This window comes from Papilio polytes, unplaced genomic scaffold (genome assembly GCF_000836215.1).
Source record: "Papilio polytes unplaced genomic scaffold, Ppol_1.0 DF821388.1, whole genome shotgun sequence".
Taxonomy (NCBI): Eukaryota; Metazoa; Arthropoda; class Insecta; order Lepidoptera; family Papilionidae; genus Papilio; species Papilio polytes.
The window spans coordinates 51,034-71,596 of NW_013527816.1; the positions used below are offsets into that span (position 1 = coordinate 51,034).

The following is a 20,563-nucleotide window of genomic DNA, read 5'->3' on the forward strand; positions in this document are numbered from 1 at the left end:
GTTTTGCTCCGAGTTAAACGCGCCTGTTGACATTACTGACAGTTAATTCTATCTCAATTATTAGTTCGAATTCTCACCACCCTTGTCAACTATTACCGTTAGCGCCAAAATGGCGAATCTAAAAAGCACAAAGTATTAGGGCTTATAGCCTATCCGTTAATAGGAAGTCGGAGTCTAGAATAGACAACATTTATTACTGAGATGGCAACTCAGGGACATCTTTGTTATTAATTCAGTTGAGAAGTTGCGATTGTTATCAATCAGTGTCTGGCGAGCAAGTTGATCAATTGAGTGTTTATCAATGCCTAAGATGATCTCATTTTTGAAGTGGTGATTTGACCGTGGTGGTTTGTGTCGTTAAAATATTTAGCATATTATTTTTGAACAAAATTGTTACGATGTGAATTAGGAACTTTGGCATATAATGGTAAGTATTATAAAATGTTATATTTAGTCTAACATGTTTTTGTTAGTACATAGTTTTTTTTCCTTCATAGATTACATGTTTACATTCAGTAGGAAGTTTCAAAGTAATATTTTTAGAACAATGGTGAAAGTAGGTTTTAGTGTTTCAATCTCGTCGTTGCGTCGAAATCAGACACACTAATTTGAGTTGGTTACACGTATGATAATTATTTCTCTCGTTTGCTATTTAAATTCCTACAAGAACCATGTGCTTTCTGTTGATCTGGTTTTTGTGCATTTACATGCAACATCTGATTAGATATGAAAAGATAACACATAAAAAATATTCTTTAACATTCAAGAACGATAAACAAAGTGAATCAATTACTTTGAAAATTACCTTTTATGGTAATTTACCTAGTCTATATTATTTGCTTGAGGTAGCAATTTCTTAAGACTTATGAAACATGCAATATTTGTCATTATTTTTGAATGTCCAGACCAATGCAGTTGTGTTTTGTTGCAGAATTATATAAAGTGAGTGAAGAGTACATGTACACAAGATGTCCTCAGTAGGTCAATTAGTGCCCCAGGTGACAAGAGGTCCACCCAATATGACAGTCAAATACAATGGTCCCCATATTGAAGGATCATTTTGCACTTTGATTGATTACAACTATGATCCTATCATCAGTGTTATTTGTGCAATGTATATTGTCTTTGGGATTGTGTATACATTGTTTGGTAAGTTCATATTGGTATAACTTTTATTTACAATTTTTAAGAATTATCATATTCATAATTTTTTGAATGAAATAATGAAAAGTATGTATCTTTAAATATATTTAAATAATCATTTGTTACAGGGTATAGATGCTTTAAAGCAAGCATGTTCTTAACTGGGTTTACATTTGGTTCTGCGATTGTTTACCTGATTTGCTTGCAAGAATATCTAATGCCTCCTTATGGCAATGTTGGTATGTAACTTTTAAACAACATATCTTTATTTTGATGATTAAATTTACTCTGTGAATTAATAAGTTCTTTTATTTGTAGGAGTGGCGCTGTGTGCTGGGCTACTCTTTGGACTGATTACAATGTTGATACAGTATGTGGGCCTCTTCATGACTGGATTCCACACTGGTCTTCTGTTAGCCATTGCTGGATTGGCAATATATGACCACTTCTTAGATAGCAGACCTGTTTCGGTAAGTACTGCATAAGGCCTTGACTTATTTTATTGCTTAAGGTTAAATTTCAACATGTTTAAAATTCTCATAATTTGGTGATTTAATAATTGAGAAATGAGTGTTATGTTTTTGACACACATATTTTACGTTATTTTAGAAAAGAAATGTTTATTTACATTTGTATGATGTTTTAAAGGTTTCAAGGTTTTGTGTTAAAGGATGAGAGTGGGGACACACCTGTGACTAAACTATCGCACAACTGTTGTACGATTTTCGATTGTTTGCAGCTAAATCAACTGTTTAGTTGCAAAACTAAAAATGGAGTAGTGTGCGCACCTCCATAAATGCTCATAGGAATCAAAGCAGGCCTTAAGTGTTTAGTCAAAGGTGTACAAACACTCTAAATGTATTTTTTTATAGGAACTATGATAAAACATGTGTTTGTATAACATACCATATACACATGTAATGTTGTAATGTATCAATTCTTCTGATCAATATTAAACAACCTTGATTTGTTTCGTCCTACTTGCGATGTTGAAATAGTACGCTTGAATAGGTCTTGCAGACAAAAAATTACCCAAAGTTATAAATGTAGCTTCATTGTTTATTGAAAAACATCTATTCAAACGTTCAATGTACTCAAATCTATTGTTGCTCAAATACGTCTTTGTAGTAGGTTAACATTGATAACGATAAGCATTTGACAGAAAATTTAGTTACATGAATAAGGCATTTCGGGTATGAAAAAAGTATATTCTAATTGTTCAACTTTTAAACATAAGACCAAAGATATTTAAATACACTTAATTTATTCAAATGTTTTTAAATGTCTGTATGAAAACTACTTCTCAATTCCTACTAATATTATAAAAGCGAAAGCTTCGATAGATGTTTGTCTTAACATATCTTCCAAGCGCTCCACAGACTACATATAGGCGTAGATGTAATCTATAAGCTGGAACAACAGGCTATTAAGTTTTTTAATTACCCGCGGACGGTGTTATTTTTTAAAAGTTGACTGAAATAGCTCCGAAGGCTTCTTAGTAAGGTTTTGTTAAATTCCGCGTAGACGAAGTCTTAAAACTTTAAGAAAAAAGTTCTATGAAAAGAAACTTTTTAGACGGTAAGCCTTTAATTGCTAGAAATCGAAAGTTTGCAAAGCTCATAATCAGGCACGTTTTATACCGAGAAATTATGAAGAAATAAATCTACGTAACCGTAAAGTAGTAAAAACTACTCAGTTGACACACGTGAATCGGGCGCAGCCTGTTTCGTAAGGTTTATATAAAATACCTACATATGTATTGTATCAAGGTTTATTTTTCTCTTTTGTTTTATGACTTGCATTCTAATTTGTAACTTTTTTCATAATAAACCTGTGAGATATGTGAAAAATTTGATCTTGACTTCATAATTTCTTACCTTGATCTTGCATATAACCTTGGGATTAATGTATTTTTTTAAAATAGCTGTAAAGTTTATAGACATTTTAGGATCTTATTGGTTATTTTTTTTTCAATTTTATATTGATACTGGCTTTCGCCCGCGACACCGAATTAAAAAAGTAAGTGGCCTATGTGTTCTTCTAGACTATCCTCTACATCTATTCCAAATCGCATAGAGATTTAAGCTACAAAATCTAACGGAAAACCATCCATCCATTTAAACTTTCGCATTTATGATACTAAGAAGTATGATAATTATAGTAAAATTAAATTGTAATACTCGAAACTAAATGTAATAGTTGGCATCAAAATTGATCAGTGGGTGTATTAAATCAATAGAGAGTAATCCACGCGAGTTTAACAACATAATACCCGACCTCAATTGCATGTGTGCGTGTTAAATGCTCAATTTTCGATGTACTGCCAATCTTTGTTATGATTTGTTTTCATCCTGTGCATGTGAACACATTGACTCGTAAGTTGTTCTAAATAAAGAATACAAAATATTAATATTTTGAAAATACATATCGTCGTAATATTTTCTTGAAACAGATAAAAGAACGATTTATCCTTAACTCACATACCTTAACCATAAACCTGCCTGTTTTCGTAGTTTATGATCAAAATATTTCATTCCACTTTATTTCATAACTAGCTGTACACCCTATTCAATCTGCGCGGAATAAAAAACAATTGGTAGTACATAAATTCTTCCAGTCTATGTTCTACATCTGTGACATATTTTAGCGATATCAGTTAAGCTGTTGAGATACTTTCTAACACATATCCATCCTCATATTTTGAAAACAGACAAAAATTAATTAATGTAGAGTCAATTGAGTTTTTCTTTTCTTCATTAAAAAAAAGTGTACTTCCAATATTTGAAATTATAAATTTGTACAATTATATGCGTATTTCGTATCTGCGTAAGCGAGTTTTAAATATCATTTAAAATTAGAGCTGTGCTTATATAATTACTGCAATTAATAAGAATCATCAAAACTTCTATGCAATTAGTTAATTTAAGGCCTTGAAACACTATTGATTGCGAAATATGTTTATCTGTGCAAGCAATGTTTGTTGAGTGATGTGCACACGTGTTTATCTCACGAGACGTGCAATATATAATACTTTATAAATGTTTATGCGTGTTATAGTCCGATCAACTTATCTGACCCCGTGGGTGTAATTGAAACTAAATTGAACCGATCTGTCAATGAAAAAAAAATGTGCCACAAGTTCCTTGTCTTGTCCTTGTCGTACTGCAGTTGTAGTATCAAATCGTGTGTGTTATTTTGAATGACTGTATTTATTCATCAGTATTAAGTTATATACTTTCTAACATAACTAAACGACAGCCAATTTACGTTCAGACAACGGCTTGGAGACAGATAAGTTTGTCCGACTATAATATGTCGAGATTAAATTCATGATCGCTGTACATCCGTATGCTAAGTTTGCACACGTTTTAAATTCCTTTTTGTACATTGTTGGAAACATTCATTATAATTTCATACATGATAAAGATTGTATTGTAAATATCTACGGAACTCGAATTTCATCAAAATCGATTCGTATACAAGACCTGTTGGTAATGCAGATGATATCATAAGCATCGCTGGCTTAAATTCGCAAACGCGAAATTTATAAATGCTTCTATAAAGTTTGAGATTGGAATACTTTTAGGAATATTTATGCGCTGCTGGCGAATGTTTGAAAAACGAATGGTACCTGAACTGAAGTTTTCATTCGGATGCATTGATATAGACATTAAGTTCTATAAATCACAATACCATCACTCAGAGTACACGAAGATAACTATTATCTTGTACTTAAATTAAGTAACGCATTTTCCCTACTGCCCAAGCTGACATAAAAATGGCAGTGAAAGCTATTTGTGAAAGTACGCACGATGTTTACACATGATTTGTACACTGTTCCATTAAAATAACGTAGTTTATTCAACGCTTTACGTAAATGCGTCAATACGAACCGTGATTCCTTTGATATTGTTAGTTCACTTATTAGTTGTGTATATAATGGTAGGTCTGTATTATCGTACAATGCGAAGTGCAATGTTTATTGGTGCTTGCAATGGGGCCGCGTACACTTTAAATAGAGTATGAATCTATCGGGGGGAAATCTCGTAACGAGCCCATTCGAGTACATTCATCGGTTGACCATGAATTATATTTTTATCAACTATGATGTGAATTGACTTGTATTCGAATTTTATTCATAGCGTAAACTAGTTATTTTAAATCTCAGTTAATTGAACTAGTAGAAAAAACTACCGAGAGACGTCTTACAAATGAAATGATTGAGTTAGGAAATAGCAGAGACCTACTTTCTTGTATTGTAATAAATCAATATGCGATGGTTGATGTTCTCAGTATATTGCAAGCAGTTAATAATAAATTATATTACACTTTTACAACACATCCACGATTCTACATGATGTTTCTTTTCATTCCAAGATCTATAATAATGATGGTATAAAAAAATGTTTTACAAAATTGTATGTGAAGTGTGAACTAGCATATTTCTCACAATAACCATATGTGAGATGTTCGTGTTTCCGACGTCGATTCTAAAATCGGTCAATTATATTTCTTAGTTTAATCGTTATATACAACAATAGATATCTTCCCTTTTCCAATATTCGTATAAATCTGTTTTTTATGTAAAGTGTAGCGTGTATTACAATAAAATGCAATTTTGCTGTGAGACAAAAGTCCATTTGCAACTTACGAATACATTTTCAAATGCGAATTTATTTGTTGCGACATCAAAGGCTTTTCGACGAGACAATATTTCGTCGAAATGAAGCTGCATATCCATTTTTCGTTGTAAAATTGAGAGGACATCTAATTGTCAAAGGGTGACGTCAACTGAATATCATGCACCGTTAAAGCTTTTGTTTAACTTGTATCGTTAAACTGTTTCAACAGTAAAATGTCCACGTTTAGCGCGAAAGCTGGACTCATGTATATCGATTTGGCGACACACTATTCCTAACAGTTATTTCGTACATGTTCGTTTATTATTATCTAACTTTAATTAGTTGTCATTATTATGGTATGCCAACTTGTAAATTCCTTTCGATCTTCACATTTTATATTTTTGTTACGTGTCCTTAATCATGAAAGCGTACCTTTCGTAATTCTGATTGTCGCATTCAAAGCAAAGCACATTTCCCTCATTCGTTTGTGTTATGACCATAGAATTAATGATATTTCTTTTTTGTTCCAGTATTGGTTGTGTGTGGTAGCGTTGCTTTGTTCCGGAATTTTCTTCGCCGTCATCAACTTGTATTGGAAAAAAGGTAAGCTATCGGTAAAATTAACGATGAATCTGTTACCGTAATGATACGTAATTCAATGTTGTTTAAATATAATTCACTAATTGCATAGTAGACTATTGTAATTGATGTCAATGTAAATATTAGATGTACGAGTATAGCAAAACAATTTTTATTGTTCCAAAAATAAATATTTCTAATAGTCGTCATATGTTTGAAAATATTTATGTAAAGCGATTACTCTGTGTAAACTAGGAAGTTACTTCAATTAAACTAATTAGTCGGAATAATCTTTAGCGACCGCATTTTTGAAAAAGTATTTTCGCACTAGATTACACCTTACTTATAGAAATAATGAAATGTTCGTCCTTTTGGTAGATATTATATTAAACTAGCTTTCTCCCGCGACTCCGTCAGCGTGGAATTGAATAAGAAACAAAAGTGAAAAGCTTATGTGTTCTTCCAGACTATCGTCTACATCTATGCCAAATTTCATCGATACCCATTCAGGCGTTTAGGCCACTAACTCTAACAAACATCCATCCATCCAACAATCCATCTATCCATCCATCCGACAATCCATCCATCCATCCATCCAACAATCCATCCGACAATCCATCCATCCATCCATCCATCCATCCATCCATCCATTATCTATCTAATATTAGTAAGAAGTAAGATTAGTGAGATAGTAATATTTGAATTTAAAAGAAATATAAAATATCTACATTGCAATTTATCCTGAAAAATTTTAAAATGTTTTCTACATCTGTTGAGATTTTGATGCGTATTTAATTAAAGCCAAGATGAAACCTTAACACAAAGGAAACTAGTTTGATTGCCACTTGAAGACTAGACTACGGCGACGTAGTACGGATTCACTGAGGATGACAATCTTGGTATTTAATAATAGCATTGCTTCGCATTGCGAAGTTTATTTCTAAAGCGATTCTTTGAAACACAAAACCTGGAAGAGTTTTGTCACAAAGGCCTTTGTCAAACTGTAGAACGGTATAATAGCATGACTTTCTTTTTCTATAATTGCATGAAGATGCGAAGTTACTTTTACTTGATGAATCAAATGATCCATAATAAATGATTCCCGTGAAATATTCTTAATAAAATCAATAAACTATTATTAAAATTAATATTTCGATAAAATGAGTAGACTTGCGATTCCTCTTGTCTATTATATTAAAATGGATACTAAGAATAGCGTTTTTAAAAGCATCGGCAGACACTCTTCGGCGAATCGAAGCGTAAGAGGATTAAAATCTATTCGGAAAAGTAGAAGTTATTTTCAACGACGGCTTCAAATTTTATATACGTTGTTGAACAAATTCAGAAATAGAATTGTAAAGAAATATCTAAGAAATTGCTTTTAATATAAATGATGTGGGTTCTATTATGTTATTTTTGTATACGTGTTTTTCTATAAATAAGAAAAATCAATATGTAAGTCTCGTATCACGCATCAATGAATTCGCCGCGATGCAAAAACTCTTTTTTTAAAATAGTTAAATTCGGAAATTGAATAAAAATGTCTTTTTCTCTTTTCAAATATTAGTTTCTTCGATAATTTATATTTGTGTGTACAGAAAGTTGACTACATCTTTGTATAACGTCAATTATGTTTTGCTGTAACATTGTATAAGATCGAATGCGTGAATTTTAAATTGTGTCACTTGTTACGAACACTATTGTTAGCTCAGTTTATTCAAAGACAATGAAGGATGGGAATATTGTTTTAATACAGGTTTTGCGATTTACTGTTATATAATTTACACTCATAAATGTCTTTGTTATGTTTCCAGTGTTGACAATATTCGGCACAAGTGTTTACGGAGGTGCGGTGATAGCTACAACCCTTGATTACTTCTTCGAAAGGATGATGATGCTTAAATGGGTAAGTTTTATTGACCTATACATATATCTAAGAAAAGTTTTTATAGGTTGTATTATGGAAGCTTCACCTTCTTGTGGTCCTTCCTATAAATATAGATAAATTTCATAGTATGCTCAAAGGTAGAAACCCCAATTAAAATGTACTATTTCAATTACTGGCAGAGCGAAGCTTTTAGTTATTAAATATCGATAGATATCTGGGCAGTGCGTCATTTGTTTCATTTCCATAGACAATCTATGCGACCGCGTTAGAGTGCATTGCCTTAGGGAATCGTGGATCAGATTTACATATATGGATAGATTTCCATGTATGTACATATTGATTTTGTTTTCTGTAATTACATACACGTGCAAATATCAGTAGCACTAAAATGAAACAGCGTAACAATATTAATCTGTTCGATAGTCGTCTAGGAGAGAGGTCGGCAACCTTTTTGAGGTTGGAAACCTTTTCTGGCGTGATATTTTATTTATATGCATCGAAATTATTTTGTGTTTTCATTTCAATATACACGTTTTTAAGGTTTCAAAGATTTTATTTATAATTTATGTACTAGTACAATTAACTTCTAGACAGAATCAAGTATTTTATAACGTAACAATTATGAATATTCAATTATGTCGTAGTCACAATGAGTAGATATTTAAAAGAAATGTTCTTTATTGTTTTATACAATTGAGAAGGATTTGCCAGGGCTGTATTTATTTTAAAAATGTATGTAATGTTAATGTTTACGTATATTATTTTGTTAGCTATGGGAGCGCGCTAAGCTGGAGCCGGCGGTACCTCCACCGTGCCGGCTCTCTTGGCTGACGCTTGCCGCGTGGCCGGCCGCCGCCATAGTTGGCCTCACTGCTCAATGCGCGCTCACCGCTACTGGAATATACCATGAGCAGAGTAAGTCATTTTGTTCTTGTTCCACTTATGTGTCAGACCACCAGGTTTTCCTTATCTAGATCTGTCTTCCGACAATTCTGCCTCTCTTCCTTTCATGTATCTCTTCCTAGATCTACCCTTCCTCATTTACATGCGATTCATCTACTATTTACAAAAAAAAAAAACAAATGTAAGTACCCTATGTTCTTCCAGACACATTCCCTATGTTCTTACACACACAGACTACATTTATCAAATTTCATCGAAATCCTTTCAGCCGATTGAGTTACAAACTCTTACAAACATCCGTCTTTCGCATTTATAATAGTATTATTTGTACGATGCATTTATGTGAGATGGTGAAACAGAGAGTTAGACGCTGGTCTTGAAAATTAGAGGTTCTGGTTAAATGAGAAGAGAGATCTTGTAGAAGAGAGATTTAACTGTGACTTTCAAAGAGAATAAGCGGGATGTAATATGTATTTGTTATCTGTCTTCTTTGATCATTAAACGGTAATATTTTATATATGGCAGGTATAAGTGCTCAGAAGCGCCGACTGAAGGCGCAACAAGCGCGGCCGGTGACACGCGAGCAACGAGCTGAGATGAAGCAGCGCAAATACAGATATCTGTACCAAGTTCGCACCGCGCATGGTGACGTCATCTCACAAGTGAGTTAACATTTTCCTAGAATTATATATTCAAACTAGCTATTGCCCGCAACTTGACTCAATATTAAGATAAAAAGTAGCCTATAATATGCCCGTCTTAACTACCCTTGAGTGAAAGTTCGGTCGAAATCGGACCAGCCGTTTCAGAGATTACTCGGAACAAACGCGACAGACAGACACAGACATAAAATGTTTAAATGGGATTTTCGTTAAGATTAGTTACGATCTCTTGATGGTACAATACTGCGTCTACATTAGGTAGGGTAATGAAAGACATTATTGAGTGTAACAGCGATCACTCCGGAATGTCTGTTAAATATCATTTTAGACTAATACAACTAGCTTTTACTGGCGATTTCGTACGTAAGGAATAAAAAACAATACTTAATAAGTAACCTGTGTTCTGCATTTTATAGAGATTCGTTCATTTATAATATTACTGACTCGTGTCGTTACATATTCTGCGAGAATTAAAAAAATAAGTATCCTGCGAGTTCCTACAGATTATTTTCTACATCTATGCCAAATTCATCGAGATCCATTCAGCAGTTTAGGCTACAAATACTAATAAACATCTATCCATCTAAGTTTTTGCTTTTTGTACTATTATAATAAGTCGTAACCTCACTTATTAACGATTTAACTTTCGCCCGCGACTTCGTTCGGATGGCATTGAAACAAAACAAAAGTAGCCAATGTGTTCTTCCATACTATGATATACGTCTATACCAAATTTCATCTAGATCCGCTCAGCCATTTAGGCTACAAACTCTAACAAATATACATCCATCTAAACTTTCGCATTTATAATATTAGTAATGTTACGATTCTACGTATTCCAGTCGTACGTGCAAGCGTTGCAGAAGAAGGCTCAGTGCGGCAACTGGAGTGGCGGTGCCAGTGGCGCTGGCGGCGAGTGCAGCACGCTGCAGAGCGACTCTACACATCTTACTGTCGTCGCTGGCTCCGAGCACGCGCCACATACAGACTCCGATGATGATCTCAATCAGATACGAGCAGCGCATTAAGGTATACAACACTTATAATCTCCCTCATTATCCTACTCCCGTAGGGTCGGCACAATAGGTTTTTGTGCTCCACATAACGCTATCTTACGTCATCTCAGTCATCACTCCCTTCTTGATCAGGTCACCTTTCACGCAATCCATCCATCTCTTTCTAGGTCTACCTCTACCGATGTACCCCTCCACATTCATAACTAACATCCTTGTCACATGCGACTCATCCCTTCTCATAACATGCCCATACCACACTAACCTTTTACTCCTTACCTTCTCTACTATTGGGGCTACTCTCAAACTTCCTCTAATATACTCATTTCATATTATATCCATTCGTGTTGCACACAACTGTTATGAAATAAAATAAATAAATAAAAACCTCTTTATTGCCATCCTTTGTTTACGGATACATTGTCTTGCAGTATACTACATTACCCATAAGTAAAGCTAATTTTCAGTCTTCAGTCTGTACTTGTCGGCCGCATTGCTCCCATCAAAAGTGCCCATCAGTTTGCAAACAAACAAAAAAGAACAACCATATAAACAATTATGATCACTTAATACAATTAATAGAAAGTAAAATAATTAGTAGTAATTCTTCTTTAAAACCTTTTATAAAGACGTTACACTCTTTTTTAATTATTTCAAAAAAGATAAATCAATATTAATAGAATTCTCATTACAAATATATTTTCTGTTTCAGAAAGGGAGTTTCTATGGAGATACGCAGCTGTGAAGATTTAATTTCATTCAGTATTACCTTATAACGACCCAATCGTATTCTAATTGTAATTAAGTATTTCAATGGTATATTTATATTCTATTTGGATTTCTTATTACGCCATTGGATTATTGTATAACGTGGGGTTCAAGGCCTAGGTTTGTTTAATTTAATCTATTGCCAAATATTAAGTAGACTAAGTTACGATTTCTATATAACGATTTATTCAAGTTATTTAAATGATAATCCCAAAATAATACGAATAAAAAATGTTTTAAATTTTATAATCATATGTCATTGTATTGAAAATTACTTTATAATGAAATTAAAAAAAAATAATTAAAAAATAACCAATTGTTCTGATAACGTACATTTGCAAACTGTCTGATGTCTTACGACCCCATCAATTAAATTAGTATTCGTAAAATAGGAATGTTTATATTTTATTTGTGATAATATTTTAATTATTCACTGCCATTTACGTGTAGCTCTTATAAAATTTCTTAAGATCATTACATGATTGTTGGTGTTTTTTGGTCTTGAACTCCTCAAATTGTGATGAACAAATTCAAATGTATGTTCATTTGTACGTTGAATTATTGGACCCCATATAAAAGAGTACGCTCTGAAATTATTATTAAATTGTTTATAATTTTAATTAGCGAAAGATATAGCGAGAATTTGTACTTGTAAGTTTGACCATACAAAGTACCCTTCATTAATTTATGTTAACAATATCCTTTTATTTCATTTATAAACATATTTTATAATGGAATAATTGTTTAATAATAGTTCCGTGGCATTGCTTGCCGTTTTTTTCCTTCTGGTCTCATAACAATTAAGCTTCTAGAAGTTTCAAGAAGGGCCATCTGATTGACGGGTCAGCTCTTAAAAAGAGTATAAAATGTTTTAAATATAACCGTTAAATTCGGTGGAAAACATGTTAATTTTTTTAATACAATTATATTTCAGTTAAATGTTTGGTAGTTATTTTTACGGTCGCTAATGTCAATGCTAAGCATTTGTTTTTTTTTTATTAAGAAAGTTTTATTCTGGATAAAAATTATTTACCCGACCGTATTGTTAATTTAGTCAAATTTAAGGTTATGATGGCAGCTAACATTCCATAAACGCACAAATACAGAACAGCATTAAATGCAAATACTTGTTAAGAAATATCTGCAACGGTCGGGTTTTTTGTACATTCTGTTGCGTGTGATATATATATTTTTTAATTTTGGCCAAAGTTTATTTTAGTTGTTTATTGCAAATAGCACAATGTGGGGATGATCGATAGATGTTCTTGTTATAATAATGTCATTATTAAAAAAAAAATAGAAATAGTTTAAACATTCGCTGTATAAATTTTTGTCGAAATTGCAAATGGTTTTTTTTTATAAATAAATACAAATTTATTTTACAATATTGTTGAAAATATTTTACTTTTGTATTTATTTCACTTAATGTTTTAGATTAACATGCTTGTGTGTTAAAGGCATTATAAACGTGTATTACAAATCTCGGCAAAACATCGAACATCCTTACAGCATTTCCTTAATTTTAAACCTTAGTTTATATTTTACGGATAACGAACAATATTTAAATAGTTTCCGAATATTTGAATACTCAATATTCGTTACATCTCCAGTATTTATATTTATTCCCTGATATGTTTAATGAAAATTTATTTTTGCTATTTATAAACCATTTTCGTATTTAAAATAATTTTATTGAGTTAATAGAAACTGTCTCACAGTAATTGTTTGAGGTTATAGCCTGACCAGATATAGTAAAACTCTCGTTGTATTGCGGGGGAAAATGTGAAATATTTTTTTTTGTGCACATTACAAAGTGATGTAATAAAAAAATCGGTTGAAGCGCCCCCAGGCGGTGATTTTTTTTTGGTTAATCTATAATGAATATCGCGGTAAAATAGTTTTATGATCAAATATGGATGAGGCATTTGCCCAAGAAAGGGACTTCTAAATTATTTATAATTGTTGATTGACGGAAACTTAAATGTCTTGTAACTCTTTTGTAGCAAGATCAAGGAATTCTTTTGCCAGTAAACTGGTCATTTAGATGTAAGAGGAGTTTTATAAAAAAATGTGGTGTTAATCAATGAAGGGAAATCAAGTTGCAACGTACACTTTGTATATATTATAGTTATAAAATAGACTTATCTAGAGTAGGACTTTTGTGGTGGAAGTTCGAGGAATTAATTTTGATGTATGCTCTATCCATTCAGCCGCTCAATGTCTAGTCTTACGTTATGTATTCCGGATTATTTTTACGCTGTATTTATAATTCTCATTGTAATCAATTTCTTAATAACTATGTATGATTATATTTCACTCATGCCACAGGCCTCTTAGATATAATGTTTATTATTCAAATATTTGATATTTAAATGTTCTTTGAAATATTTAAAAATCATAACCTTTTTGAATAACTTCTCGTATTTAAATCTGTTTATTTAATGATTTAAGAGTCATATAGTTTATATCAGTCATTATCCTGTTTCGCTTTCCTATTAGAATTATTCAATGTTATTTTTATTGTTATTTTTATTTGCACGTGATTAGAAATTTGTACCCTTTATATTAATATGATTATTTACCTCATTACTTTGTTTTTTTTTTCACCATCAACTAGAAATCATTTATCTCCGTCACCCTCGTACGTTTAAAATTCTTAACTTGATGCTTTCATAGCATACTTGTACAAAAACATTGCTATCTCTGTTTTTTACAAAGATATTTATGAGATAGTAATATGTTATGCACAAGGTATTGCCAGCCTATATTACCGCATTTGCACTTGCAATTTATTATTGTTTTCATGATCGGAACATTGCACGAGCTGCCCAGAAGAGAAATTCTAATGTTGAAGTTCACTTTTCATAAAAAAACCTATCAAACTATTCAAGATAATTCTGCAATAATTAATAATAGAATCGTATTCTATATGCAACCATTATCACTAAATGTATTGACTAAATAAAATCCTGTCAGCTGATCCTAGTAAAAATAAGTATTAAAATAAATAAATATTTCCTAAGATATCAACTCTATATTGGGTTATTAACCGATTTTTCAACATCAGTTGCTATTTAAATTTCTGTTTAGATAATCTAGCCAATGAGGACCTTATCTAGGCCTAGCCTTTCTCGAATTCAATAAGCTTGTTAACCGAATGTCATCTCTAAGAGTCCAAATGTTCCCACTACGGGAACAACTGTAATTCTTTACAGCATATGCTCTCTCTCTCTTTTCTTAGAGAATAAAAGGGATGAAGATATTTTAATTCAGTTACACGACTAGAAAGATTACAATAACATTTATTTTTCATAGCATCAACTCATCTTACTTTTCTGTTTCTTACCAATTATACCATTAGTTCTCTCTTTTTGACCGACTTCCCAAAAGAAGGAGGTACTCAATTCGTCTGTATGTTTTTTTTTTATTTTTTGGAATAATCACGCACACGATACGTACAAATTGTTTAATGTCAATTTGTATGACTAGAATCATTGAGGTAACTCATCCAAAATTATGTCTGCCAGTTTTTTGACAAAATTATTGCCTTAAAAAGTTTAATAAAACTATAAAAATAAGCAATTACAATAACGTACAAGCCATTAATAATTGAAAATAAAATATAATAGCACTAAAAGTTAATAATAGAATTTGTTATTGTAGTTCTAGTTTTCGATAAAAAGTGTTGATAAAAAATTTAACCTTTACACTGTTACCGACATTTTTGCCATTAAAAAAAGTAAGTTTCCATGATCAGATCGGAACAGTACAATAATTAGGGTTATATCAAATCAATTTATAATATAAAGAAAATTTGAATGAACTGTAATCGTGGATTTCGACTGCGAAAAGTCTTGTAAAACAGTAGGTTACCTTTTTAAAGAGAATATCAGTGATGCCGATGTGTCTAGATGCTTGCAGTCGAAACCTGAGGTTAAAATGTGATCACTGCCAGCCTTGAGACTTTTGTTCACTTACTTGTGATATCACAAAGTACAATTTATAACATAATAATTATACACAAATAGTTTTGGCTCCAGTTATATATAAATTTCTAAATAGGCACGTTTTAACTGAACATTTTTTTGTAAATCTGAACAAAAAGACAATCGACTGTAGTCGATCATTATAATAGTAATTAATGTTGTTTTTAGTTTTTTATGTGTTAATGCTTTTAAAGGAAAGTTGATTAAGTTTTGATATATATATATTTCTAAGGAATCAAATTTTCTTTATGTTCAGTAATCAAAATTATAGGTGTAGATAACCACTGATATAAAAAAATGTACCGCCAATTAAAAAACGCAACAAACATTTACTTAAATTCTAATTTGGAATAATGCTATTATTAGTGTGCGACAATAAAATATTTGTACTAATTTAATTGCTCAGCAATATTAAATTATCAAATGGAATAATCATTTGATTAATTAAGATTGTCAGTGATATTTGCGGCAGCATTGTTTAATCGTATTATACATATATAAATAATAATAATATATGTATGTATCCGCGAAAACTTCACAGCAATATAAATGATATATAAAAACTATCGGTGTATATGTAATTCATATTTTTATAAATGAATAAGCCGTTAAAAGAAATTCTAAATAAATTTTAGGCAACGTTCGGACTTGTAGAAGGTAGTATGTTAATTTGTGACGTGTACAGCCGCCGTTAATATTTAGGTATTACGTTCTTTAAGGATTTATAATTAATGTATATCGCTTAGCGTTAAGAACTCATATTCGCTATAACGTGAGCACAACGTACCCGAGACTTTTGACGTCAGAGGCGTTCTACAGTTTATGAAAAAGATTTATCGTGTTTGTAACGAGACTAAGAAAAATAAACATTTCTTGTTTATTGTAGAAACAAGGACGCGAGCACGCAAATATTCGAAGTCACGACATGATTTAGTAGGTGCTTAGCATTATATTATGCACGAGTTTTAGGTCGATTTTGGCCTGACAATTGTAATCATGTGATCGCTAATCATTTAACTTTATTTAATGACGTATCATGTATAAATATGTATGTGCAGTGTTAGGTACAGTACAATGAGAATAGTACACGTAACATGCTCTCCGAGTTAACGAAGTTAAAAATTTGAAATGAATTGTGATCTACATAACTTGTAGTTTGATCTAGATTCGTAACCACAAATCGTCCGGTCCAAAAAGCACTTATGTGAAAATTAAACCATTTCTTGTATTATAGTTATTAAGAAATGTTTAATTATTAGTATTAGGCCATTTAGAAAGTATTGAGCATTGGAACTGAAAGAATGTTCTTTCTGGAAAGAATTTGTAAGAAAAGAAAGGTTTTCGTTATTAATCAATTTACGTGTATCTTTCATAGTTCTTAAAAAAATAAAAAATGTGTAAGATCGTGATAAAAAAAGTTAGGAAGCCAATATTTTTCAATGGAATAGTTAAAAAGAAAATATATTGGAATTGCATAAAGTATTTAATTAATACCTTTTTGCTCTTGCAGAGATTAACGGACTTGATCGGATAATTATATTCTTTAGTTTAGAACTGATGAAAAAAAATTTCAGCGGTTACAAACTTCCTCCGTACATTTTTAGTGTTTAACAAATTCGTAGGATTGCTTGGAACGGGAAATAGTACAGTTGAATACAAAACGTTCATTATAAAGTGACGTAAAGATCTATCTAACTTCACCTAATTGTTGCGCATTGTACTTGTAACTGTGAGTTTCCACTGGAGAAACATGTTTAGAAAAACACATTATATGTCAATAAGAATGTGAGGTGTGACATAACGTTTTTGGATGGATCTTTCGGCAGTGGACACTCACGGTTCAGCTTGGGAATTTCTGTTTTTTTGACAAACATTCTGACATGTCTTCTATTATCAATTGAATGGATAATATTTGTAAATGTTACGTAATTAATACTAATTATTAATACTTTAGAACAGGCCTTTCTTGCCAACATTGTAATCTATGGACTTTATTTTAATAAAATATTTTGTTGTCATCTCAAAAATGTGGTTTCTTTTAAATTACTTTAAAAATTCAAATGAAATAAAACAACAATCAATTTAAATACTTTTAACATTTATTCATATACTTACAATACTTTGGTTTAAACTTTCAGTGTAGGTAATAATTTAGATTCAAAAAATTTCATCACCACTACACGAAGAAATTAAATTTATTTTATATCTATATTTAAAGTATACATTTAATACAATTAACAATAATTATTAAGGTTTTTTACCTTTATTATTCGCTTAATGCAGTCTTTAAAACAATCATTAAGCTATTTAACAATTTATTTATTGTTAAGGCATCATGATTAATTGTTGTCTTCACCGAAAATAAAAAAAATTACAAACATGCAGATTAATAACATTAACATACCTGTGTACTTTAAAAATGATGTCTAATCCATTATTTGAAACATTTTAACTTATTGTAATGTTGGTAAATAAATGGGACGTAAATCAACATAAAAATCAACAACAATTAACATTAGTTTTACAACATCATTAAACCCATCTCTACATAATTCGCCTTTTACAGTAATATTTAAAAAGGCTCAAGAGATGTTTTATTTAATATAATTCATATACACGTAGTTATTTCTTCAACGTAAGACGAAGGGAATATGCCGTAGTTTCCGTTTAAGTCGCCAGTCCACCATACGTCGTCTTGTTTATCAAAAATGTTTATTACATCACCTGTTAAAACAAATACAATTAGGACGAAATACATATAACGAACATATCGCAAGCTATGACAAATGTTCAGAACTTCGATACCAATAGTATCTTAAACATATCTCTTCTCAAACGCACCTCAGAGTTAGTAAACAAGAACGATTTAATGTTCATAGCAGAGTCAAATGATACTATTGGAAATCTGAACTCTCTGTGAAATATATGATGTTATAGCTGGCCCACAAGATGATTATTATTTTTAATTATTACATTTAAATACCATTACTATTGTATTTAAACCCACGTTTATCTTATTGACACTCAACTCACAAAGTTTCTTGTTTACAATGTTTTCTAGTATAAACACATTACTGTGTTTATTATTGAACAAATCATTCTTTGTAATATTTGGTGTATCGCGTTTTATAAAAAGTACTTTCGCATTGCAATTTGTGTCAGAAGAACAGTGTTCTGCATTTAAAACGTAACAGTATTTTGTAATCGACGAAACGGTGTGAATATTGACTCACAATTCACTTCCTGACATGCAACACATTCTGTAGATGAAACAATAGGCTTATCTAGTTGCACGATGCGTGTAAAACCATTTTGAATTATTTTCAAAAATTACTATAAATAGAAAAATAATTCGTTATCAACTTTGGGGTCTAATACCCCCTTTGTCCACATTAATTTAAACATAGCAGCTAAATTTTATATTAATCATTTTATAAGCCATGACAAACGGATTTCGTACATCTTTTAGCTAATTACTATAGTTATCATAGAAGAACATAGAGTAAAAGAAATGGCGCAAGCTTTTTAACGAACCTGGTGACAATGTTAGTTCGTCGTCCATTCTAGCCTCGTAGGTGTATAGAGCTCGACATCTTCCAATATATTTTTGCGCGGCCTCGTCGTTGCTTCCATTCTTTTCTAGTTCATTTAAATCTGTCGAACTCCCGCTTTGTGAAGAAAATTCGTCTAAAAATGTAATTTAAATTATATTATAAAGCTTTATAGTAAGATATTCCTACAAAATTACATACTTCTTTACTTAGATTGTATGGTGTATTTATGCATTAAAAGTAAACATACCAAAGTCGCTATCATGTTGGTTAGAAAGTCCGTCGCCAGCTCCGCGTTCACTCCAGTCCAGTGGACTCTCAGGTGGAGGAGGAGCTTGGAATTCCGGCACCTTCATCGGTTTCGGTGGTTCAGGACAAACTGGAGTAGCCGGTGCACTTTTTATCTCCGTATTCTTTCTAAATGATAAATGCTCTATCCGTAGCTTACTCGATGCTCTGCTCATTATCGAGTCGCGTCTTTCCCTCTCTTCACCACCATTCACACTCTTTAACAGAGCTGTATAATTTGGTTGTAGATTTCTATTAACTTCGTCCTGATAATCCTTTTGAAGCCACGGAGGCACCTGTAATTGTAGTAATGTAAAATTAACTAATGCGAGGTAAGTTTTCTAGTGTAGAATCAACAACTTATACTGCTAATTAAAATTTGCAACGATAAGAGACTGTGGTAATCATGATAATTAGTCACTCGAATGTTGAAGCAAGTAAACCGTGCGCGCTATGAATAGGATACAAACGTTGTTATTCAATCTCTTCAGACATGAGTAGGAACCCGTATCATTGAATTAATCCTGATGACTGTAACGATACAATATCAAAAGCACAGTTTTATTTTCAATAGAAAATATGTTTTAGTTTGCTTACTTTAAGAACGCTCTGCTGAAGTCCTTGCTTGTCTCTAACGATCTGTATGTGGGTGGCGAGAGGATGTTGAACAGGAGACCGGCTGTCGAGATCGCTTAAGCTTGCTGATATTTTATATCGAACTGCTTCTAAATATGTCAACATCGATCTCATCTAAAAACAAAATAGTTAAGCGTAACTAGTAGTAATAAGAAATCCCCATTAATTTACACCTATTGATATATCATATTCCTTCGACGAAGAAAACTATTCAAATGAAACATACCTTTGACTTTGTTCTAATCATTTAGTCTACAGGAGGTTAAATAACATTAAAATTACAACCACCTTGTAAGTTGGATAAATATGTGAATTTAAATTTCGTTTGTGTAATTTTAGAGTGAATCTTACGTGGAACAATTTATCGGCAACGTTTTGTTGTGAATCGTCACCTCCGAATGTGGGTGTTTGTTTTATAGCCATGGACAACTTCTCTAAGCCTTGCTTTGACTTACGTTCCCTGTCTATATCTTGTTTTACTAATTGTAGAATCTTCAACAGAGCCTGTAAAACAATGTGTTAGA

General features: G+C 31.8%; 2 protein-coding genes across 3 annotated transcripts in view; one reads left to right on the forward strand and one right to left on the reverse strand.

Annotated features, from left to right (window-relative positions):
* Positions 1 to 141: 141 nt before the first annotated feature.
* LOC106109006 (transmembrane protein 198) lies at positions 142 to 14,165 on the forward strand. The gene is made up of 10 exons (XM_013290392.1): positions 142 to 427; positions 932 to 1,149; positions 1,272 to 1,382; positions 1,462 to 1,613; positions 6,296 to 6,368; positions 8,159 to 8,250; positions 9,003 to 9,147; positions 9,661 to 9,797; positions 10,640 to 10,826; positions 11,523 to 14,165. Exons 2-9 carry the CDS (start codon positions 969 to 971, stop codon positions 10,823 to 10,825), a joined length of 1,077 nt encoding a protein of 358 aa, XP_013145846.1. The 5' UTR covers positions 142 to 427; positions 932 to 968; the 3' UTR covers position 10,826; positions 11,523 to 14,165.
* A 3,691-nt stretch (positions 14,166 to 17,856) lies between these two features.
* The window catches only part of LOC106109018 (nostrin), a 39,617-nt gene continuing 36,910 nt past the window's right edge, over positions 17,857 to 20,563 (reverse strand). The window contains exons 10-14 of one of the 2 annotated variants that reach the window (XM_013290410.1): positions 20,391 to 20,543; positions 20,001 to 20,153; positions 19,366 to 19,699; positions 19,099 to 19,251; positions 17,857 to 18,288 (exon numbers count right to left, since the gene is read on the reverse strand). In XM_013290410.1, the coding sequence (XP_013145864.1) occupies positions 18,173 to 18,288; positions 19,099 to 19,251; positions 19,366 to 19,699; positions 20,001 to 20,153; positions 20,391 to 20,543 (909 nt within the window). In that variant the 3' untranslated portion in view covers positions 17,857 to 18,172. The remainder of the gene's footprint in view (positions 18,289 to 19,098; positions 19,252 to 19,365; positions 19,700 to 20,000; positions 20,154 to 20,390; positions 20,544 to 20,563) is intronic. The other variant, XM_013290411.1, reaches the window with a different exon arrangement.